Genomic DNA, 24,631 nt, shown 5'->3' on the forward strand with positions numbered 1-24,631 from the left:
GCCTGTGTGCTGTGATCCTTTACCTGTAGTTTTTGGTAGGAAGGAATGATGATGACCCAACCTGTGAGCAGAGCCCAAGGGATGAAATCTGCTTGACTTAAAGGGATGAAGACAGACCCTGGGGAGCTGAGCCAATCCTTTGAGAGGCTGCGGCTGGATAAACACTCTGCAGGTAATGGAAACTGAAGTCAAAGAACAAGGACCGTGAATGCTTAACCCCCACAGGAAACTTCTAGACTCTAGACAGAAGCCATTTTCTTTCAGAAAGCTCTCGTCAGAGTCCAAAGTAGCATTATACCGATACATGTGTACATGTTGTCTATAGGGAGAGTTATTTGAAGCCAGTACAGAGTGAATTGTTAACCCTGGTTGCAAAGCTTTCTGTTTTCTAAGTGGGACAGTCATAACTAATAGTGCCTATGCCTTAGGGGCATTCTAAGAACCGATGTTCCTATGGTGCCTGCTGTGTGTATAAAGGCCTGGAGGTGACCCCCATGGTTTCCTTTTCAGAGCATCTGTATATCTGTTGTTAAATATGGACATTTTATGGATAGGCGATCCAAAGAATAAAGGAGTAGATGATGAAACCGAAGTCTCTAAGGGAAACTGACCAAAGAAAACAAAATTAAGAAAGCACATTTACAGTTAAAGGTGAGTAAAATTCATAATGTGGGTCCTTCCCTAACCTTAAGGCAGTGGTTATGGTTAGAATCTGCAGCTGCCCAGTGCTTTAAGAACTATCGCTGGATTCTATACTGGTCCTACATGTGGTTACAGAAGCACAGCCTTCTCTTTCCTCACACAGTAGCAACCCCCTTCCCTCTCCAGCTGGCTCAGGGTAAGTGATTATGCTGATCTTCAGGCTCCTCTGTTTGCTGTTAAAGTAGAACATTTGCCAGCATAGCATAAAGAACCACATAGGCAAGCCTTACTCTTTGTGATAGTCAGTTATGGGCTTTTTGTAGGTACTGTCTGTCTACTCTGTTCAAGCACGGGTAAAGGTATATTACTGTCTTTACATTTAAATTTGATCTTTCTGAAATTCCTGCTACTAAGAGTGTCACTTTCCCTTTCACAATGACAAAGGCTCAATCTAATTTACTATAATGCAGGCCTTCTAGAGTTCAAGGGCTTCTGGGCATGAGCAAAGGGAATGCCCATGGTAGTAATAAAAGTAAATGGTACTAATATCCTGGTAGCAACTCCTTAGAAAGGCAAGTGCTTTCAGTTCTCAGCTTGCAACCGACTAGAGAAAGATCCTTATTAATTTTAATGCTGTAGTATGCTCCCCCCCATGCTAATTTCAAAGCATTAAAAAAAAAAAAAATGAAGCTGGGTGTGGTGGAGCACCTGCAATCCCAGCACTCAGGGAGGCAGAGGCAGGCAGATCTCTGTGAGCTTGAGGCCAGCCTGTCTACAAAGCAGCCCAGGACAGCCAAGATTACAAGAGAAACCAAAAAAAGAAAAAAAACAGAAACAAAAACAAAAATCAATATTACAAACTTTCTGGCCTCATAAATAATAAAAAATGAAAAAGGAATATAACTGATCCTGGATATCTTATCTCACAGAAATAATATTTATACATTGGCTAAATAAGTTATGAATAGAAACATTCTAATAACAATTTTAATTAATTTTAATTTAATTAATTCTAATTAACAAATTTAATTTTAATTTTAATTAATAATTAATTAATAATTAATTAATTATTAATTATTATTAATTCAAATTATTTATCTATTTATTATTGAATTATTTATCGTTTATTCAAATTGATTTTTCAAATAATTATTCTAATATATACCAATAATTGTTAAAACATTTGTTTTGTAATAAGTTAGCACTTATTTATATTGTTTACTGATGAAAAGCAATTGATAAAGAATATTAAGCATAAAAATAAACTGTTGTAAGAATCCCTTTGCTGGTAGCAGTATAGAGTTATATACAAGGGAGAAAAAAATAAATTCAAAATTTTCAAATAGTGAAGAGCAGTGAAGAGCTAGTTTACTGGGTTATTTTTAAACTTTTATTTATTCACATTACATCCCTATCACAGCCCCCTCTCTCATGTTCTTCCAGTCCTATAAACGAGGGGTGCATTTAAATGACACTGGATATGTTTAAAAGAATGATGCAACAGTTTTTATTTTTAAACAACAGTATTTACACAACACTAGGAAGTACATTGACAAGTGTTTAACTTCCCATGAAACAAACGATAGATGTCAACGCGAACACGTGATTTTGAAAAAAAAATATATATATATAATACATTTGGGAAAATCACTTTCCCCTGGAGTGGTTGAGTCACCCGGGGAAGAAACCTTTTAACATGAAGAACCCTGCCTCCTGGCAGGTTGAGTTACAAGGCTGGGGGTGGGTCCCAGGTCAGTTAGTTTTCAGCATGCGCCACAATTGTACACAAGCAAACTAACAATGAAGAAGCACTAGTTTGTTTTGTAAGTAGCATTTTATGGTACGTTAGCCATGGCTGAAGAGGAAACACCTCACATTTGCTTTCTAGATTGAGACCAAGCAATAAAGCAGAAAGCTCACTGAGGAGCAGCACCCATGAGAGAACCCAGAAAGGGAGAGGCACCTGAGACAGCAGCTGCTTCCCTGGGATACCCTGGGACGGACAAAAAACTGGAAAGGGAGCTTAATCTACTGATTGCACTCGCCACTGTGGGGCAGTCACAACATTCCAGCCCCTTTCAACTAAGTGCACGAATGGCTTTCAACCAGCCTAAGACAACCGCTGTGTAGGTGGGTCAACTACCACAACACAAGGAAAGCATGGGTTAACAGAATGCTGACCACAAGTTGGCTGACAGGTATGTGCTCTAGGAAGCACTAAAGGAAGGGTCAGGGTACTTGCCACGAAAATTCCCTTGGGATCCTGTGACACTTTGGGTATAGAAGATGCACACATTTGTGGTCCCACTGGTGGCTTGACGCAGCCTGGGAGTGCCCCCCCCCCCCCATTGCCGCCAGCTCACTGGGATGTGCCCTGCAGTATTTGCTCTCTCTTCCTTGGATCACAGAAGAACTGCAGTTTCCTGGGCAGTAGTTTGACCTCCACAGGCATGGCTTCATACTCCTCACTGTCAATGCTGAAAGAACCTTCAGTTCCCTAGAGAGATGAGAGTTCTGAGCACACCTGTGTCTTCATGGATGAGTAAGCATCTCCACTGTAGGCACATCCTAACAAATCTCCCAGTCCTGACTGGTTCTGCAAACATTTCCTGTTTCTGTCTCCTCTCTCTCTCTCTCTCTCTCTCTTCCTCCCTCTGACTATGAAGAGGGATTTTTTCCTTTTAAAACTATCTCAAGAAACACTATGGAGCTTGAATAAAGTTAAAATTTTTACATCTCTATGAAAAGGCAGGAGCCCTTTCATATTACAGATCTATTAAATTGTCACAGAACTAACATAATAAATAAACAAGCATATCCATTATGGGAAAAAAATGATGAGCATGTAACCCAGGACCAGGGACTATAATCCTTCTAAGCTAAAAGCAAGAAAGACAGCTAATTCTCCTGTGAAGTATGTTGTGTCCACTAATTTTTATTTCCCAAGACTTGTTGGGCTTCAGGCTTGGATGTGTCAACAGAGGATCATTACAGACTCTATGGAGTCCTGCCAGAACTCATTTAATGGAGCATTTGCTCCACGAAATTATGGTGGCAGCATGTGGACACCTCCCATTTGCCTACAGTTTCAATGCAGGGCAGCAGCAGCATGGCCGTAGCTCTTCAGGCCTGCCGTAAATCCTTCCTGGGGAAGCAGCAATCAAATTACCTTCAATTCACATATCTCCACTTTTTATTCCTACATACAAAGGGTGTCATTCTAAGCATGACATTCTATAGCAGAGTTTACAGGAAAAAAAATAAAATTATCCACCAGCTAGAAAATTCTTCAGCTGATACAAACATCCTCCGCATTACTGGCAGGAAGAAGCAAAGGTCAGAGGACCTAAGGATCCCTCTGAGGGAGAACACTGGCTTAGAGACTTCAAAGGCCCCAGAGCCCTGCTCCAAATCAGTAACTTAGAAGCTCTGGTCTCCTTTAACTCAGACCTGATGATGAGTTTATCAAACAGAAGGTACCTAAATGGCAGTTAATATGGAAGGAAGAGGAGGAAAATGGAGGAACAGACAGGCCAACCCAAAACATCTGCAGAGCACCTTACCTCAGGAAGAACCAGAGTGCAGTGGCTGGCTTGGAGACACTCAGTACCAGCCGTACGCAGGCCAGGATCTCTCACCTTCTTACTTCTAGTAGTGTAAGAAAAGGCTAGGTCAGAACCATTGACGGCAACTGCATTAAACCTAAGGAAAGCCCAGCTCTCCCCTACAGGGCAATTAAGAGCAGCTGTGGAGAGCAGGGCTCAGTGGATAGTTCTGTGATTCTTGCCCAGCACTGGGATGCGTTCCAGATTGAGAAGACTGACTGACCTGTGTAGAGAACTGCATAAAGCTGAGACGAAGTTTCTCTCAGTTGTTGTTGTTGGTTTTTTTTTAATGGTTCTATCTAGTTTTTAAGCCATTCATCTCAAATTTTAAAATTAGGGTGTAATTCAATCCTCTGAGAAAAGCATCGAATTTCTGTTACTTGGGCCTTGTGATCCTTTTTGAAGGACAAAGTGGTTTTATTCTAGTTTGGGGTAGATAATTCTTTTATCCCAATGCGGAGTCTTGGGTGTTCTCTGATGACTCTCAAATGTAACAACCTACTTTTAGCACATTCACCTTTGCTGAGTGGCCTTGGCGTAAAGCAGTGAGTGAGGAACATGCATGACCTCAATGCACACCTACCTCACTTGGCTAGTCATGATAAATACAAAAACAGGGAAAGGGATAGGGGCAAGAGTTTAAGGTCAGCCTGAGCTCCTTGGGGAGTTAAAGGCAAGCGTGGGCTATAAGAGACCAGGTCTCAAAAAAAAAAAAAAAGTCCATTATCTACGCTATTTGGAAACAGCGATTCTTTTGTGTATGAAATTGTCTTCAGTTTCAATGTAGCTTTACCATGTTCCACTCGTATATTCAACGAACACATGAATTACACAAATTTATTTCCATTGCTATAAGAATTTGACTACGACTGCTCCCCACTAGTAGGCTCACTTAAGATACTGTGAGATTTGTACACACTGTAGAAGGGATGGCCTTTTCCTTCCTCCCTGTACTACAGTGAGTGTAATTGAAGGCTGCAGAAGGGGCCATTCAGTATCTGAAAAATTTGTATCAAAGGCAAGAACAACACAGACTAATGAAAGCCATTCTGCTGCCTACGCTGTAACAGATATTGATGAAGCCATGGAGACACAGCTGTTGCAGAAGGAATGTCCAATCCCTAAATGGGCACGAGAGGGAGCACCAGGACAAAGCAAAGATAGCTGAGTAGATTGCTGGTTGGCATGGGAACACACAGCTCCTTAGATACTTTGAAGATGTCTGGAGGGTTTATAGCCAATGAGTTCCAGCCAAGGCAGGAATTAACAAATCAGGCAGGACTTGGAAGAATCCACTGTATTAGAAAAGGGGAGGCCTGAAAAATGTTCAGGCACTCAGCATTCTTCCAAGTTTGTCCTTGATATTCTGGGAATGGGAAGACAAGGTGAATGGCATGCACAGTAGAAGATGGTGGGACGTGCTGCTCAACGTCAGAAGCCTCTCTGAGACTGACAAGCAGTCCTGAGGTAGTAGACATGATGATACACTACCATTTTATGGATAGGAAAGAAGTCAGACAAGTCAGTGACCTTAAGAGTCCTGAAGTCAGTGAGGAGCCAGTCAAGCTCTTGGACTGAAACTAGAGTCCTTAACTCTGCCTGAAACACTGAGCTTTTTAATTTAAATTAAAAGGCAGACTGTTGCAGTCTGCTTCTCCCAAAATGAGCAGAGAGGGCCAAAGTACACAGATAATGGACATACCAGCTCTATTATTAAAAGGCCAGAATTCCCAGGCAGACAGGCTTTTGCCAGGTCCTCATCTTAAGTAGATAACCCACTCTAGAAAGGATTGAAGAAGTTATTTAATGAAGCTCCACTTCCCACAGGCCAGGCACTTACCCTATGGTTATGAAATCTCCTTTGCTGACAGTGTCAGGCTCAATGCAAATGTTCATAAAGTCCTCTTTGCTCTAGAAAAATTAAGAATATGAATATTAAGACTAGAAAACTGGGCTAATGCAGCTGTCACCCACAGGTGTCTGTGTTCTTTAAAATGCTCTAAAGGGAAACGTGATATGCAACAAGAGTAGAAAACAGCAACCTACTTATTCCCAAAAAAAAAAAAAAAAAAAGGTTGCAAAACTTTGATTCTATCTCTACAAAGTTCTGTAAGACTGACCCGCAAGGAAGTGCTGTGGGAAGAACCACAATTCCCATCCCCTCCCTCGGTTTGCTACTAGTCGTCATCGGGCAACACAAATCCAGCTTTCCTGAAGCAATCCCAACACTTCTGCATGGCCTTCTTAGGGGATCAAAACATGTAGGCCCAGGAGAGCACACACAAGCCTCTGAGAACTGTTTCAAAGGTACCACTAAAGAACATCTCTCAACTAGGAATTACAAAACACAATATTCTGACATGACTGCTCAGAGTTCCCATTTCCTGTTTCATTCAACTTCCTACTGCATGCTAGCCACATTTCATGAACCGTCAGAATGTTTGGGTTACATCCCTGACAGAACACAGAAAGAGTTCTGCCCACAAAGAACTTACATTTAACTGTAGGGAGTATAGGGAGTAGACAGAATAATAAAGCAGTATATTACTGAATATAGTAGAAATAGGTATAGTAGAAGTACATCAGAATATATTACAAAATGCCATAAACAGACAAGAAGCCTGAGACGGCATTGGTGGCAGTCCATTTTTAAAAAAGATTTATTTACTTGTACTTTATGTGTATGTATGATTTTACTGTATGTGTGTCCATGTACTAACTGTGTTCAAGATATCCACGGAGGTCAGAAGAGGCTGTTGGAGGCCCTGGAACCAGAGTTGATGGTTACGAGCTGCTGTGTGGGTGCTGGGAATTGAACCTGAATCCTCTGAAGACCTGGGCCCTCTGGAAGAGTAGAAAGTGCTCTTATGCTGCAGAGCCATCTCTCCAGCCCCAGTGACTAGTGTTTTAAAGAGAGGCCAGGTGAAAGGTGACCCTAATCACAAGAAGACCAAGAGGCAATCAAGGAAGGAATGTATTTATCAGGGGAAGCCATTTTCAAGTTGTAGTGGGTATCCCTGCAGAGCCAATTAACATCAAGATCCTGTTTATATTTGTTGGTTAAAAGTTAATTTAAAACACACTCAAAATCTGCTATCATTCTCAGAGTACCTAGATCAGCAGGCCTGTTCTAAAGCTCAAGAATTTTTATTTCAAATGATTTCCTGGTAATCTGATGCTGCCACTCTAAAGACTATACTTTAAAAACCACCACTCTGGAGGGGGCAGAAGCTCCAAAAGGAGACCAACAGACCCCAAAAAACTCAGCCCTGGGGCCCCTGCAAAGACTGATATCCCAACCAAGGGCCATGCATGGAGAGGACCTAAAACCCCTGCTCAGATGTAGCTCACAGACTCAGTCTCCAAGTGGGTTCCCTAGTAAGGGGATCACGGGCTGTCTTGGCATGAACTCAGTGGCAGGCTCTCTGATCACCTCCCCCTGGGGAGTGCAGCTCAGCTAGGCCTCTGAGGAAGACAATGCAGCCAGTCCTGATGAGACCTGATAGGCTAGGGTCAGATGGAAGGGGAGGAGGTCCTCCCCTATCAGTGGACTAGGGGAGGGGCATAAGGGAGAAGAGGGAGGGAGGGTGGGATTGGGAGATGAGGGAGGGGGCTACAACTGGGCTACAAAGTGAATATTTGTAATAAAAAATAAATAAAAAACAGCATTCTAAGGACAAGCCATCCATACAAAGGGAACTACATGGCAGAGACCTTCAGGTGGGGGCATCCCTGAAATGTACAGAGAACAGCAAAGAAATCCACATGGCTAGAGCAGACTGAGTGGCAGGGGCAAGAAAACCATAAAGATGGAGGAGGGAAAGAGCATCTTGGTGGGTAGGGCTCTGCAGACCACTTTAAGGAATGTGGTGAGTGAGATGGAGAGGCAGTAGAGGGCTCCAAGGAGGGAAATGTTCGATCTTTTTTTGTAATAGGGTCACTCTGCCTGCTGTGCTAAGAATTGAGATAGAGGTCTAACCGTAGAGGCAGGCAGTGAGCCAAGAAAGAACATTACAAAGAAATGAGCAGGCGCAGGGAAGTTTCAGTAGATGCCAGGACAATGATATGATGATGAGACATGGCATTGGAAGTGGCAGGGAGGAGGAGGGAAACGATGTAGTCACCAGGCCTATTGCACAGAAGAGAACGGGCAAGAAAACAGGCATATTTAAACTTGCAGCAGGCAGCAAAGCCCTGCTCCAGTAAAAATGGACACCAACATGTGTTTTCTGTTAAGGACCAGAGAGAGCTCTCTGAAGTCTCTATGACGGCCATTAGATTCTGCTGTATACAACGTAATGTGTTGGTGTGTTTGCATTCCAATAAAATGCAGCAACATCGTTGCTTGAAGGCAGCTGGCCAGCTGGCCCCTCTGCTCACCGCTTTCTTCTGCTTTGTCTGGAGGTACAGTTGGGTCACCTGGAAATGGCGAGTCTGCAAGTTAGTTTCCAGATTTTGCTAGAGGAAACAGTCTGGAATCGGACTAATTCTGTCCCATTATGGAGGAAATGCCTTTTTAAGGATCAATGCCCCAGGCCTTCCTGACAACATGTTCACCTTTACCTGGTGGGAATGCACTTCTTGGTCCTGATGTGACTGAATCTCCCAGGATTGAGTCTGTTTCTTGGGAGGAGTTTTTTTCTTCAACTCAGGTGGTTTCAAGTGTGTGTGTGTGTGTGTGTGTGAACCTTATTGTCTTAATGGATGATGAAAAGATACTTTATAGAATTTAATGTCTAAGATATTTAAAGTTAATAAAACTCTTGGCAAACCTAGCAAAATTTTCTCTATGAGAAATTTCCTTATCTAAAAACATGAATCAAAAAATGGTACCAAATGTGAGAACAAAGCAGTGGTTCCCATCAGCGATTCTGTACAGCACCACTGAAGTCCTCACAGGGCAGTGAGGAAGGACAAAGGCTTTGAAAAACAACATGTTTAAAAGGAAGAAACAAAACTGGCACTGTTTGCTGTTAATAACAGCAAAATCTATAACAAATCTAAAAGAACCCATAGGCAAACATAATTAATAAGAATTTAATTAGATGCTGATTCAGCATCAACACACACAAAAATCAATTGTTTGTCTCTTCAAATAAAGTTTTAAGAGATCATATTGATAGTAGCATCAAAAGTAAGATAACCAGGAGTATACTCAGCCATAGACAAATGCTATAGAGAAAACCATAAAACTTCATTGAAAGATATTGAAGACTTAAGTAAATGAAGGGATACATCACATTGATATGCCAGAAGGGTCAATACTGTAGAAATGCCATTTCTCTTCAGTTGATCTATGTATACAATGCAACCTTATAAAACTTTTATGAGGAACCTAATAAACATCGTATAGAGTTTATAGAAATCATGGGTCTGAAGAGATGGTTCAGGAGATAAGAATGCTGCTGCCCTTCAAGAGGAGCTGAGTTCAGTTTCTAGCACCCTCAATGGGTGGCTCACAATCACCTCTCCATCTCTAAGGGAAAGATAGATGCTTCAATAAGCTGGCCAAACAACTGGCTACTAGAATGAGTAAATGAAACTGGAGCTTTTACCCGTGCCATTTAAAAGCTCAATTATAGGTGGCAGTTTTTCTTTTTTGAATAAAAATGAAACCAACCATCTTATGAAAACCAATTTAAATTGGTTTTTCACGCAGCAATATATGATGAGCATCTTGCCACATTAGTAAGTGTAAAGATTAGATATTACTTTAAATAAAAGCATCAATATTCACTTAATCAATTTATTTAATATCTTTGCTATTAAAGAATAAACATGCTTATTTAAAGACATTAAATTTCTGACAGCCACAATCCTAATGCTGTTTTCATACTATGGATATAGTATTTTAATGATAAGTAAACATTTCAAGCTATTACAAGACAGCTACAGTGTCTGAATACTTTATTGTATTTGCATTTGCAAAGTGGTGAGGGAAAAAAAATGACATTGCTCCACTAGTGATAAGAAGCAGTGTCACATACCTTTGTAATTAGCACAAAGATAAGAACATTCAGCAGCCTGAATGTGGCTCCTTTAGAGCTGCAGTCACATGCTCAGTGAGCTCAATGCACTCATAGAGACTCAGCCATGAGAGAAAAGAACAATGGCAAAAGAACATGAGCAAAATACTAGAAATTCATTGTTATCAAAGACTACAAATTAAAAAAAAAGTGTAATAGAAATTTTATCTACTTTTCAAAGATCCCTCTGAATAGAGGACTTTCAACCTCATCCTTCACAGTGGCTTCAGAGCTCTGTGGCAAGTAAGGGAAGACTATGTATGCTAAGTACTCACCAGCTGGCGCCCACCAGCTAACAGCCACACCCACCAGGGCAAGGGGATGCATGGGAAGACACTTTGTCTACATGACCCAAAACAAAGAGTGTTGTAACTTACAGTCTCATGAAGGATAAGAGACAGCCCAGTTCCCCGAGCCCAGCACCACTGAGGACTAGTGTTAGGGTGGTGTGCAACACATGCTGTGAACCAGTAGTTACCATTTCAGTTAGTGTTTCTTTGTACACTTTTTTGTTACCCTCAGTATAAAATGCAGTTAAACTTACACACATGGTATAAATCTGAGGATAATATAACTAACTTATGTAAGATTCTTAGGACAGTGACTCCCATGTAATAAACTCAGCTTTACTTAAAAAATGTTCCCCTCTGTGCATTTTCTATTTTTAGCCTGTGGCCCATTGTTGAATACTGTCTCTGTTCATTCCTTATTGATTTATATGAGGAGTCTGTGATAAGGAAAGCTAATAACTGCTTCTCTGCCACATTCTAATATTCTCCTCAACTGTCATTCAGAAGTTTATCTTTTTAAATAAGTAGATGAATGCATCAATATAAAATTTACCTTGGTGTCATGCTTAGAAAAACTTTTGTACTTTTCAAGTTTATACTGATAACCATTTAATTTTTACTTAATCCTAAGTAGCTTTATTATTTTAAATTTACTTCTTTAATTCAACTGGAATTATTTCAGAAGGTAAAGGAGGCTGTCTTTGCAAGTATTTCACAAGAGACACAAATAAGCAGAAATCAAATCAATACTGTGAACATTAATGGTGAGATTAACCTTCCCACTTCACTGCAGCTCCATCTGCCAGTTTTCTGACTGGACTACTTGAATTTTCATAAAAGCTGAATATATCATAGTAATATCTTACTGTGACTATATCAGAGTAAGAACAACTTATACTGGCACTATTGGTAATATAATAAGTAATTAAAGTTCTCTCATTTCCAGTCTCAGTATGCTTTTTCTAAAAATTGCCAAATAGCAAACACCTAAGGCTCTGGAGCCACATACCCTCTGTCACAACTATTCCAGCTCCCTCCGATGCACTACAAGTGTGGCCATAGGAGAAATACATATAAAGGAGAAATTCAATATTGTAACATCTGTGTTAAAATATTGCTTTATATATCGATTCTGAAATGTGACTTTCACATATGTCTCATGTACCATAAAATATACTTTTGATTTTGCATCATTTAAAATTAGAAAATCAATTCTTTGCTTATAGGCAACATAAAATCAGCTGACAGTCAGTTTGCTTTATTTCACTTCTTGTGTTTTGTTTTCATGCACTGTCTATAGCAGCACTAGCCAGTAGAATTTTCTACACTGATGAAAATGTTCATATCTGCATGTTTAGTATAGCAGCTATAAGCTACACATGGCTATCAAGCACTTGAAATATAGCTACCATGACTGAGAAACTACATTTTAAACTTTAATCCTGTGTAATTTAAATTTAAATAGCCACATAGATGAAGAGTGTTAGACAATGCATGTCTATAGATTGTATCCAAATTAAATCATGTATGTAAGCCCACACATGGCACACTGGCCTGAAACTCCACTATTTAGGAGGCTAAGCAGAAAGATCACAACTTGAGGCTAGCCTGTACTACATAACAAGACCTTGTCTCACCAAACCACACAAAACTCCCATATGTGTCATTACAGATCTGCCTGCTTCTCCTGGGGAATCCGAGTCCATGTATTCAATACAGTCACAAAAATAATGCACATTTACTCAAATGAGAGTTCAAGTGAGTTTTCTAGCTTTTCACTTTTAAAGCTTCTGTCCTGAGCCCTCCAGGTCACTCAAGCATGAGCAAAACACTTGTTCGGAGATCCCTGAGCTCCTGTGCCCCAATAAACTCGAGCTGCAAGAAAAGCACCTGTCACTCCTCCCCCCACCCCCACCCCGACACCAAATTCTTAAAAAAAAAAAAAAAAAAAAAAAAAAAGAGTGCACTTACCATCAGGTCAAGTTGGCTATTTCGGGTTGTGATGGACAGTTCAACAGTGGACAGCTGTACATCTTTCCAGACCTCTGGGATCACCTCACGGGAGAAGGCTGTGGGAATCCATCAGACATGGGTCAGGGTTTCTACTGATATCTCTCTCTCTCACACATACACACACTGAGAAAGAGAGACACTAACAGCTGAGCTGCTGGTGTCTGTGTTTAGCTTCCTCAGCCCTTCATCCAATTCTATACTTTACCTCATTTTCCTGATACACAGAGATAAACATCAGGTTCTCTATTCCCAAAACATCCTCACTAAAAGCAGCACAGTAGCACTAATGTCAGTGACAAAGAATGCACAGAAACTGTGGTACCCATTCACAAGACACTGACAGCACTGAATTCAACTAGGGTGGAATGGCTCCTCCTGCTCCAGTTAATTATCTAGAACTGACTCTGGGTGTCTGCTCCAGGGCATTTTAAGACTGAGCAGGCTTGTGATCCACAGTCACCATGTTGCTCACCATCCTGTGGCTGTGCCCAGAATGAGGCAAGTCTGCGTAATATCCTCCTGTACAGAGAGGGCCGGGGAGGGGTCTCTTCAGGCTCACTGGGAGGTCTCTCTGTAGGTCCAGTGTAGGAGATTGAGGCCTGATGAGTCTGAGGCCACTCCTGTCAACGAAGAAGAAAACAGCTTTTTTTTTTTTCATGTACACAGAAGTTCTAACTCTGAGGTCTATGCTCTGCAAAGAATTCTAATGAGCTAATTGTCTCTTCAATGAGCAAAATTCTCTCTGCTTTGGAAATATGAAGCCATCAAGCTTCATTTTCCTTTCAAAGCCTTGCCTTAAAAACCATGAATAGAACAAAAATATCTGGGCCAAGGGTTCTTTTCTGAGACTGATACTCCAACCAAGGACCATGCATGGAGATAACCTAGAACCCCTGCACAGATGTAACCCATGGCAGCTTAGTCTCCAAGTGGGCCCCTAGTAAGGGGAACAGGGACTGTCTCTGACTTGAACTCACCTCCCCCTGAGGGGGGCCAGCCTTACCAGGCCACAGAGGAAGACAATGCAGTCAGTCCTGAGACCTGGTAGGCTAAGGTCAGATGGAACTGAAGGAGGACCTCCCCTATCAGTGGACTAGGGGAGGGGCATGGGAGGAGAAGAAGGAGGGAGGGCAGGATTGGGAGGAGATGAAGGAGGGGCTACAGCTGGGATACAAAGTGAATAAATTGTAATAAATTAAAAAGAAAAAAGGTATTATGAGCCAGGAAAAACAAAACACAAATAAACATGAACACAGTGACTGTGTTCTCTATCACTTCCCCTAACATAAAGAAACAAATGGAACTGACACCTACTGCTCACATTTACTTATCCAAACAAGAGAAATTGATATGAATGAGCACAGTGGTACCGTAATAAATGAACCTTCAATTTATTGATGGCACAATGAAATCTAATGAAATCATTTGCATCCCGCACCTCCTTCACTGCTAGAATCATATTCCATGCGGAGGACAGAATGCTCTGGCTAAGACTAAATTCAAATCCAGCCTAAGGCCTCTTCACTGCCTCAAACCCCATCTTTCTCACACTAGATATTTTCATAATATGTTTTAATCTATTATTACTATTAGTGTTTGTGTGTGTGTGTATGTTTGGGAGGGAAAGGGGAGGAGAAAGAGAGGGAGCCCTAAATCAGGACTCAACATTTATTGGGGAAAAAACCCCTCATACTCCAGCTGAGTATAGACAGAAAGCACAAGAGCCTATCAATGACATTACAAACTCTCAGGCTTTGGTGCAATGTGACAGTACGAATTCTCTTGACTTTTCTGTGCCACCTCTACCATCCATCCACCTGCTTAATTTTCAGAAGATCACCTGTTTTTAAATCACATCAGGTCCATCAGGAAGAAAATCCTAAACCTCTCCAATGTTACTTTCATGAGGACCTAACTGTTACTTCTCTCCTGACTCAGTGAAAAATGAAGCCCTTCCCCTGTGCAAGGAGAATCCTGGATTTCAACCTTCTATCTATGTATGGATTTTACCAACTCAGTCATCTTTTCTGTCTCTTTTCTATTCACTTCCCATTCCTCCTGTCTTCTGCTTTGGGACATACAAAAACCACAAACAACTGCTCATTTAAAAACCACTGCACTATTGCCCTCCTATTTCTCTCAGCTTTTACCTTTTCTGTCTCCTCCTCTTCAAGGTCAAGTTTCCTGAAAAAGAAACAGTCTACCCTTGCTATCTGCATTTCTTTCTTTTTCTTTTTGTTTTGTTTTTCTAGACAGGGTTTCTCTGTGTAGCCCTGGCTGTCCTGGAGTCACTCTGTAAACCAGGCTGGCCTCAAGCACAGAGATTCGACTGCTTCTGCCTCCTGAGTGTTGGGATTAAAGGTGTGTGCCACCCTCTCCCCGCAGATGTCTGTGTTTCTTTTTTTTCCCCATTAATTAATTAATTTATTCACTTTAAATCCTGATCACAGCCCTCTCTTCCTTCTCCCAGTCCCACCGTCACACTCCACCTTCCCTCATTCTCCCTTCCCTCCTCATCGAGAAGGGAAGGCTCCACTGTCTTTCGTTTCTTTACTTCCCATTTATTTCTTGTCTTTCTTTGTTATAATCTAATACTCTTACTTTGGAGTTTAACAAATCTTTGGCAGCTACTAAGTTCAGAAGACAGTCTCCTGTTTATATTTATTCTCTTGCCTTTGCTTCTTAAAACTTGTACTGTTTTCTCTCTCTTGAAATTCCTCCTCTATTGGCTGCTATTCTGGGTTTCTCTTGGCTTTTCTCTTAGTACAGTCATATTTTTTTCCTCAGTTTTCTAAATGTTTACAGTCCTTTGTGCCATTCCTAGTCATTGGTTCTTAATGGCACCTTTACCAAGCCCATACTTTCAAAAGCAGTCACATCCTTACAACATGGAAACAGATTTCTTCATCCTAGAGTCTCTCTCTGAGTTACAGACAGAATCATAACTAGATCTATGCTTATTTGTACACAGACATGCTACACTCACCACAGAGCAAACTGAAATTTCATCTTCTTCCACAAACTTGGCTTTCCCTAATACCATTAACATTAATTAAAAAAAAAAAAAATAACTAGGTTACAAAACTCTAGTCCCTCAGACTAGAAGTCTGGCACTCTAATAATCTTCCAGCATCTGAGAATTTACTCCAGTGGCACTTTGATCCATCTGCCATTAGCAACCCCACTGCACACCTCAGCAGCCACTCTTTCCCTATCACTAGATGACTCTGTCAATCTGATAGCTGCTGTCTTTGCCTATAGCTACACATGCCCAATTCCTTGTGCATGTTGAAGCCAAACAATTTTTCCACAATGCATATCTGTATATTTTGATACCTCCCTAGCCAGCCCTGTCCTTCCAATCCATCTGCACACACTGCACTGCACCAGCCTTGAATTAATGACCATGGTTTAGCACAGTGACTTCACACAGCCCATTTCTCACACAGACCATTTCTCTATCCCAAATGCCCTTTGTCCAGTTCTATGTAGTTTCAAATTTAGCATAAATGCACTCATGAAGGCTTTCTGACCCTCAGTCGAATTTAGGAGGCCCTCCTCTGGTCCTCTCTTGCCCATCCACATTTCTCTCCTGCCATCTGTCAGGCTGCTGATCCACTGAACTTCTCTGGCACATGCTTACTTCCTGAGGGCAGAAAGCCTGTGCAGTTTGCGCTCTGTCTGCCAAGCACATAGCAATAAGCACCTGATAAACACTGGGCATCATTTAAACTATAGGTACTGTTTCTTCCGAGAGTGTTACTATTAATCTCTTTAACAATAATACTTTTTACTAATCAGTTTGCCTTAGGAGTAGAAAAATCTTTGCCTTTTCTATTTGATTTTTAAAACAATGTATATTTACTCCAAGTATTTTACTGACTTTTATTTTTTCCATTTCTTTTCTTTAATACAAATGGAATTTCTTAGAAGTTAGACAGCTACATTTTTCAATGGATATATATTGTTTTATAATTAGAAGAATACTAGATAACTCTAAATATTAACAATGGAACCTAGTTTTCACAAACAATTTTTAGATTAGCCAATCACATTGTGATTATATTGCTTTGATCTGCACGAAATATGAACACAGTATATAGCTCATGTATTGAGTGGCTTTCCCATTTGCTTTTTCATTAATAGGAAATTGTTGAGCACTTTTTTCTATGCCTTTACTCTCTCATTAGTGATAAAACCCATGGCTTTATATAAGTGCTTTGTCACTGCTATTCTACAGCCTCAGAGCTTATTACTTTTTAATGTATTATATATAGATAACTGCCCAGTAGAACTCTGTGTTGAGGAACGCATTCTGTCCAATATAGTAAGTACTATACTTATTTAACCAACACAGTTCAAAACCTACTAATAATATATGCAAGCCTATATAATTAATTCATCTTTAATCTACTACAAACCTTCAGTGCATTGCCAGGTACTAATAAGATACACATATTAATAATCTAGACATTTTCTTACTCTGTTCAAGGTTTGTCTGGCAAGGGTGAGTGAATAAGTAACAAAGACAAGTATCCAAGACAAATCAAACATGAATTTGGCCATAGAACAATGAGGATAGATAGACTATAGGTAGGTAGGTGGTAGGTAGGTATAAATAGATATGAGGAATGATTGATAAAAAAATAAAATATGAAGGTGAGAATTTTTCTTTCCAGGTCTGTAAAGAATTGTGTTGGTAATTTGATGGGAGTTGCATTGAATCTGTAGATTACTTTTGGTAAGATGGCCATTTTTAATATATTAATCCTGCCAAGCCATGAGCATGGGAGATCTTCCCATCTTCTGATATCTTCTTCTAATTCTTTCTTCAGAGACTGGAAATTTTTTTCATACAAGTCTTTGACTTGCTTGGTTAGGTTCACACCAAGGTACTTTATGTCTTTTGTGGCTATTGTGAAGGGTGTTGTTTCCCTAATTTCTTTCTCAGCCCTTTTGTCCTTTGTATACAGGAGTGCTACTGAGTTTTTTGAGTTAATTTTGTATCCAGCCACTTTGCAGAAGGTGTTAATTAGCTGTAGGAGTTCCCTGGTAGAGTTTTTGGGGTCACTCAGGTATACTGTCATATCATCTGCAAATAGTGATACTTTGACTTCTTCTTTTCCAATTTGTATCCCCTTGATCTCCTTCAATTGTCTTATTACTCTAGCTAGGACTTCAAGAACAATGTTGAAGAGATATGGAGAGAATGGACAGCCTTGCCTTGTCCCTGATTTCAGTGGGAATGATTTAAGTTTCTCTCCATTGAGTTTGATGTTGGCTATAGGCTTGCTGTATATCTCCTTTACTATGTTCAGGTATGTGCCTTGTATCCCTGATCTCTCCAATACTTTAAACATGAATGGATGTTGGGTTTTGTCAAATGCCTTTTCAGCATCTAAGGAGATGATCATGTGGTTTTTCTCCTTCAGTTTGTTTATGTGGTCGATCACATTGATGGATTTCCATAGAATGAACCACCCCTGCATGCCTGGGATGAAGCCTACTTGGTTGTAGTGGATGATGTCTTTGATGTGTTCTTGTATTCATTTTGCAAATATTTTGTTGAGTATTTTAGCATCAATGTTCATGAGGGAGATTGGCCTGAAATTCTCTTTCTTTGTTGGATCTTCGTGAGGTTTAGGTACCAAGGTGACTGTGGCTTCATAGAATGAGTTTGGTAGTGTTCCTTCTGTTTCTATCTTGTGGAATAGTTTGAAGAGTATTGGTCTTAGCTCTTCTTTGAAGGTCTGGTAGAATTCGGCGCTGAAACCAGGGCGCTGAAAAGCCCTGGGCTTTTTTTTCCTCCTGAGGGGGAAGCAGCATTACCAGGCCACAGAAGAAGACAATGCAGCCACTCCTGATGAGACCTAATTGACTAGGATCAGAAGGAAGGAAAAGAAGTCCTCCCCTATCAGTGGACTTGGGGAGGGGCATGCAGGCAAAGGGTGAAGAGGAAGGGAGGGATTGGGATGGGAGGAGGGAGGGAACCACGGGGGGGATACAAAGTGAGTAAAGTGTAATTAATAAAGAAAAAAAAGAAATAAAGCTGCTATGAACATAAAAAAAAGAGCTTAAACTGTCCTCAACTACAGAAAACTTCAGAAATTTCAATATTTTAAACGTTCATTATAAAATTTATCATTTACTAAACTGATAAAGATGAAAAAATAAAAGAATAACTATTAAAAAAGAAAGAAAAATAAAATAGATATTAGTGGTTCTTGTCTATTAAAACAAGAATGTTTCCTGTAATTATATATATCAAACGGCTCTATAGCAAGGAATTAATATCTCATATATACACATCACAGAGAAATATTAAATTAACATAGGTGAGGTTCTACATTATAAATTGCATTTACCTGAAGAGTGCTGAAAAAGTGGGCTGCTTTGATTTTTAGTGGACCAAGATACCAGTACCTAAGAAAAACCAAGATAAAAAGATGAAAAGAGCTGCCACTGTGCTAGATACCATCCAAAACAATCAATTTATCAGGACTGTACCTCTCCAATGATTGGCTGCTCTGAGGTCTTAAAGATTGTGGCATAACACAAAAGTAATACACTTTTAACCTATATTTTATTGGCACATCTGACAAAATACAATTAAGTAGTAGAAAGATTCTTGTAGTTAATAAGAGGTGTGTAGCCTAAATCTTTGACCCCTAAATTTACAGAGGTCATTATAATACAAACATTCACCCATGGTACAGGTTGAGTATACAATCAGAAGAGCCCCAAAGAGACAGCAATAAAGCTGCACACAGATAGTGTATTACATGTGCTACATGATCTAATGTGTTACAAGATACAGGCCTGGATCCTGTACCCCATGGCCCATCTCACACAAAATGCACACACATTCATAAACCAGTATATATCCACATTACTCATGTTATAAGGCTTTAACGTGTCAAGTGTTAAGTCTCAAAATGAAAACTTATTGCATGTAGCTAAGCACATGAATACTACTAGAGAGAAAGCCTCCCATCTGCAATGAGAAAGTGATCAGGACACCAGCCATGCTACCTGACTGCTCCTGCCTGAGTCGTGTCAGAGTGCCTTCACTTAGCTCCTATTACATATATGGAGAAGATGTGTAGGGCATAAACATACAGAACACAGTATAAAACTCCTACCTTTGGGCCTATGATTTGAGAAGTTAACATCCCCTAAATAATAGTAAATTATATGTGCCTACATGTGTTGTGGTATAAACTGATCACTATCAGTAAGAAAACTCAAGAAGGGAAAAACAACAAACATTAGAGTGGCCGTGCTGTGACATAAAATATGTAAGAATAAAGCACAGGTGCAGAACAGAAAGTGACTCAGGGAGGACTGAATCTAGACACAGGAAAGAGGGAGAAAAGTAACTTTAGGCCAGAAGAGGTATAGCAGCCAGAGACAGGACAAGGCTTAAAAGGAAAAACACAGAACTGGTCATTAGGGATAATGGCCTAAAGCCCCAGAACAGCAAAGTTAGATATAAACAATGTAGAGCCCTTCTAAATTCTCATTCAGGTTAATGCTGTGATGGAACTGATGAGGTCCTTGGATATTTGATATTTATGGTGTTTCAAAAGCTCTTTATAGTTTTCTCCTTTTCCTGGTTAGCAAGTAGAAAAACACCCTGACTCACGGTTTATTTCTAAAGTGTTAGCAGCTCCTTGAACTTTTACCAGTAGTAAATTTTGATACTATGCTTCAAGTCATCCTATGGCCAGCAAGGGAATGTTTCTGATTTCACACCAAAAGTGACTCAGTGGTTATTCCTAGCCAAGGTATTATATAACCACCTGCAGACCTGAAACTATTGTCCAGAAGACAGCCAAAATGTGGAACAGGTATATGAGCTATTCCTACCATAGCTGACCTGTACTGAACTGTTGATCAGAACACTTTGGAAAGCAGCTTGTTCTGAGCAGACTTTCTCAGAGAAAGACAAACAACTGCTCTCATTGAGTTGTGTGAATTTGAGGTGACAGATCAAACACAAGGTAATTTGTGGAATCAACTTAACCATGGCACACTTGCAATAAAAAGATGTGAAGCACTGAAGACTGTGGTGTGTAATGAGGAGCAACACTCATCGACTGGCATTTCACTGACAGGAATTTCATTACTGGGTTGATAGAGTGAAATGTGTGAGAAATTCCTGTGAAGAAAGGTTAGCAGTCTGGCCCCTGAACTGCAAGAGAGGTTTCTCAATGAGAGAGCTGAACATGAGCTCAACCATAACCCAGATAGCCTCTACTAAAACTGTAAGCCCTGGGCTGCAGGCAAAAGAGGACACCTCCACTAGAAATGAGATGAACCTTGCATGGTGTGTCCTTGGGAAGCCAGCCCACACTACCTCTCCACGCTCTTTGCTAGCCAGAAGTGTCATTCCACAGAAGTCTCTAAAACTAAGTCTGTTCCCACGAAAGCCAGCAGCAGCCCACCAATCACTCCTCCCAAGCCTGTTCTTCCAGTCAGTGATGCCAGACACCCACCTATCTCCTGTAGGAGAGAGCAGCCCACTCTCTTTACCTACGAGCTCTTCAAACACCTTACACAGTCTTTTGACCAACGAGGACTATAAGGGCTCCAAGAGGCTCAAGTCTAGGTAGCACCTTGGGATCTAGATAAGCATGCTGCTATAAGATAAGCAATGCCAGTTTCCCCTTCTGGGTGACTTGAACCTAAGCTAAATGTGTCTGAAAACAGAAACATACTCATCTCTTTATGGAACTTTCCCTATCCTTTTTGCCTATCCATTTCAAACTTTCACCTGGCTGTTCCTATTTCATTATCAATACTTTAATTCAACTTCCAGGCCTTGAAGATTTACTCTAATAACACTGTCTTTTAAAACCTCAAAAGCAAAGATCAAATAAAACTATTTTTTTTTTTTTTTTTTTTTTTTTGTTTTTCGAGACAGGGTTTCACCGTGTAGATTTGGCTGTTCTGGAACTAGCTCTGCAGACCATGCTGGTTTCAAACTTTCAGAGATATGTCTGCCTCTGCCTCCCTGGTGCTGGGATTAAAGGTGTACACCAGTCCCGCCTGGCTGGAATAAAGCTTGTGAAGAATCATCACATATCACCACAGTAATCCTTTACTTGCTAACTTTGACGCCAGCATCTCTGAAGGATCCCCACCGGAGGCCAGTCATTGCATACACAGGTTGTTCTTTTTCACCCTGGAAGTTAAATACAATTGATTTAGCTTTGTGAATACAGTAAATTCATACGTATCTAGAAAATGTTCATGGCCTACTTCTCATCAAACCAAATATTTTATATATATGTTCAAAAGTCCTATGATCCCATGGCCTGAAAGAGTATATGAATGACCCATACTTTAGTGTAATCATATATATTAGTTCTCATGAATCCGCTGGCAAGGGAACTTATTAACTATGGTTCTGAGCAGCTAACTTTCAATAGCTGGAAACTGATATACACGGTACCCCATATTCTAAGAAGAGGTACAGTACTATACACAACTCCACAGAGGCTGCTGAAAGACAAAAGGACCAATTGGATTCTCCCACACCATCACTTCTCTGCCATGGCTAGTATAATCCAAGATTAAGACCTGGAGTGGAGGTGGGGATATTACAGAGAAAGCACATTGCATCTTGTGTTCATAGGATCAAGGGTTCCTCCAATCCCAGCACCAGCATCACTCTCATTCTACTGTGTCAAAGCCAAGCAAGGGATTTGTAAGAGAAACACACATGCATAGGAACATCATACTAGGTGACACTGACCTCTTACTCCTTTGCTGTGTACCTGCTCAGGCAGTGGACTGGCTTTTCTACTCTCTGTACTCACACAAGCAATGGGGAGAATAAACCAGCGTGAGAGTGCAGAGCACACAAAGAGGTGCCAGTGAGGACATGTTTGTCTTTGGGTACCAGGTAGTAAGTACTTCATCTAAGATTGTGGACCAGGGGCTAGAGCACTCAAGTATGAAGAGGCTATTGAGAGTACTTAGCCGGAGAACTACAGGAGGAGTTAAAAAAAAAAATGGAGATAAAACAGACTTCCAACCTCAAAAAACAAAAACAAAACTCAATGTCATGGTGACATACTAAAAATGAAATTCATATGAGCCCATAGAGACCTAGGAGTGAGGCATCAGCAACCAACAGGGAGATATAGCACTACCAGTTAAGTAAAAAGTTTCTTCAAATCCTTCTAGGTATCAATGGGAGCGAAGTCAAACAATATGATGAGAGGGCAGTGGAACCAAAGTAAGTTTTACAAAGATATTGCTAAGAGGACCAACGACTAGTTGATCTAGGAGATGAAAGAAGATGCCATTAGTAAATGACATTTAAACAGACCCAAATCACCATATGCACATTCAAGATAAGGCCCAGCGGACCAGATTAAAGACCTTAAATGAATGACCTTAGCTTTTATTCAGAGAAGAGACACTACTGAGGGCTCTGAACAAAGGATTGATGTACCCCAACTTGTGATCACACAATGGCTGTTGAAAACAGACCATGGGGAGGCAAAGGTATAAGGCAAGGTTATAGTCAGAGGGCTCTGAAGTAAGACGAAGGCTACCAGGGTTGGAACAAGAGAGTGAAGGATATGCTGCCTTTGGATATGTTTTGAAGATGCAGCCAACATGTTTTTTTGCCTATCTACCTATGATTTTTTTTTTAAATATGTCATATGAAGAAATGTATCTTGACTTCTTCATCAAACTGAACATTCAAATGAGTTGTGAGTACACAATGAACAGTGAACAAGCTAAATACGATACTGTTATAGCTTATGATTTCTTGTACTTCTGGATAGTCTTCAGTTCGTGATAACAAGTTTGTGGTGCTCTTAGAAGGAAAAACTGGCATCAAGCATTGTCTATAATGTTTATGGAACCAGGCTCTGTTTACAGATATTTTCTCCACATTCTGAAAGTAATTTTTTTCAGAAATAAGGAGAAGAAGAAGAAGAAAAAAAAAAAAACAATTTCTGGTTCCTCAGAAACTACGGCAGAAGCTACTGTTCCACCCTTTCTAAGAATTGATTAATATTTTTCTACTTCGTGGGCTGTGTCATTAATATAGAGATTGTGAAAAATCTGACATCAAGTTACAAAATCAGTATATGAGAGAACAGGGTTGAGAAAAAGACATTCAAGTACAAACGCAAGAATTCCCAGTTACATTCAATTTACTCTGCAATATATTTCCTCTAACAGATATATAATAAAGACTAAATCACAGAGTTATTAAAAACATATCCTGATTCACCTCCTTTGGTAATAGTCATATTTTACAATATCTTTATGGATAAAATCCCTACTAGTTATCCTTTAATGTTTTGTGAAAACAACTTAGCTGTATTACATGCTAAAAGATCAATTGCAATTTATATTATGATTAATAATATCATGATGAATAGTCTAGACACCGCTATATAAAGAAAAATAAAAGGAAACTTGGCTGTAAACTTGTAAGCTCACCAGTTTAAAAGATGGACTAGCAAACTGCAAATAAGTTAAGTGTCCCTTGCCTGAAAGGCAGAAGGCCAAAAATGTTCCCTATTTTGGGGTTTCTCAAATTTTTGAATATTTGCAAAAACTAATGGTTGAGCATTCCTAACTCCAAACAAAAACTGTGGAATCTGGAATGCTCTAAAGTTTCCAGTTTGGCAGCTTTGGTGTTTGGATTTTCTACCAGTATAACAGCAACTTTCAGGGTTAAAGTTGGGATCATGGCACAGTATAAACCCTTAAAACTGTTACGAAATCATAAAATGAGTGAACAGTGAGTGCGCACTCAGAATGGAGCTGGCACACCTTAAGGTTGGACGTGAGCAAACACAGTGCTCACCACTGCAAGGTCTAATTCTGCCGTTCTGCATTTTGAGACATTTGCTCTTTGTTTTTAAGTTAGATGAAGAAAGAATATTTGCTTAACTCCTATCAAAATTAGCTTATCTTTTTTCTAGCATTTTAAAGGGATGGTGACCAAAAAGTAGAAATTGCTAATGAACCATTTCTCTCACCCCACTATTTTGAAAAACAATGTAAGGGCAAAACCTTA

General features: G+C 40.1%; 1 protein-coding gene across 4 annotated transcripts in view; it reads right to left on the minus strand.

Moving 5' to 3' along the window:
- Nucleotides 1-2,121: 2,121 nt before the first annotated feature.
- Nucleotides 2,122-24,631, minus strand: part of Agk (acylglycerol kinase) — a 72,406-nt gene continuing 49,896 nt past the window's right edge. For all 4 annotated transcript variants that reach the window (XM_021661356.2, XM_060380133.1, XM_021661355.2 and 1 more), the window contains 7 exons: nucleotides 21,684-21,763; nucleotides 18,942-18,999; nucleotides 13,049-13,196; nucleotides 12,535-12,632; nucleotides 6,088-6,158; nucleotides 4,206-4,290; nucleotides 2,122-3,139 (listed from right to left, as the gene is read on the minus strand). In XM_021661356.2, coding sequence (XP_021517031.1) covers nucleotides 3,002-3,139; nucleotides 4,206-4,290; nucleotides 6,088-6,158; nucleotides 12,535-12,632; nucleotides 13,049-13,196; nucleotides 18,942-18,999; nucleotides 21,684-21,763 — 678 coding nt within the window. In that variant the 3' untranslated portion in view covers nucleotides 2,122-3,001. The remainder of the gene's footprint in view (nucleotides 3,140-4,205; nucleotides 4,291-6,087; nucleotides 6,159-12,534; nucleotides 12,633-13,048; nucleotides 13,197-18,941; nucleotides 19,000-21,683; nucleotides 21,764-24,631) is intronic.

The sequence above is a fragment of the Meriones unguiculatus genome, chromosome 3 (genome assembly GCF_030254825.1).
Source record: "Meriones unguiculatus strain TT.TT164.6M chromosome 3, Bangor_MerUng_6.1, whole genome shotgun sequence".
NCBI classification, from domain to species: Eukaryota; Metazoa; Chordata; class Mammalia; order Rodentia; family Muridae; genus Meriones; species Meriones unguiculatus.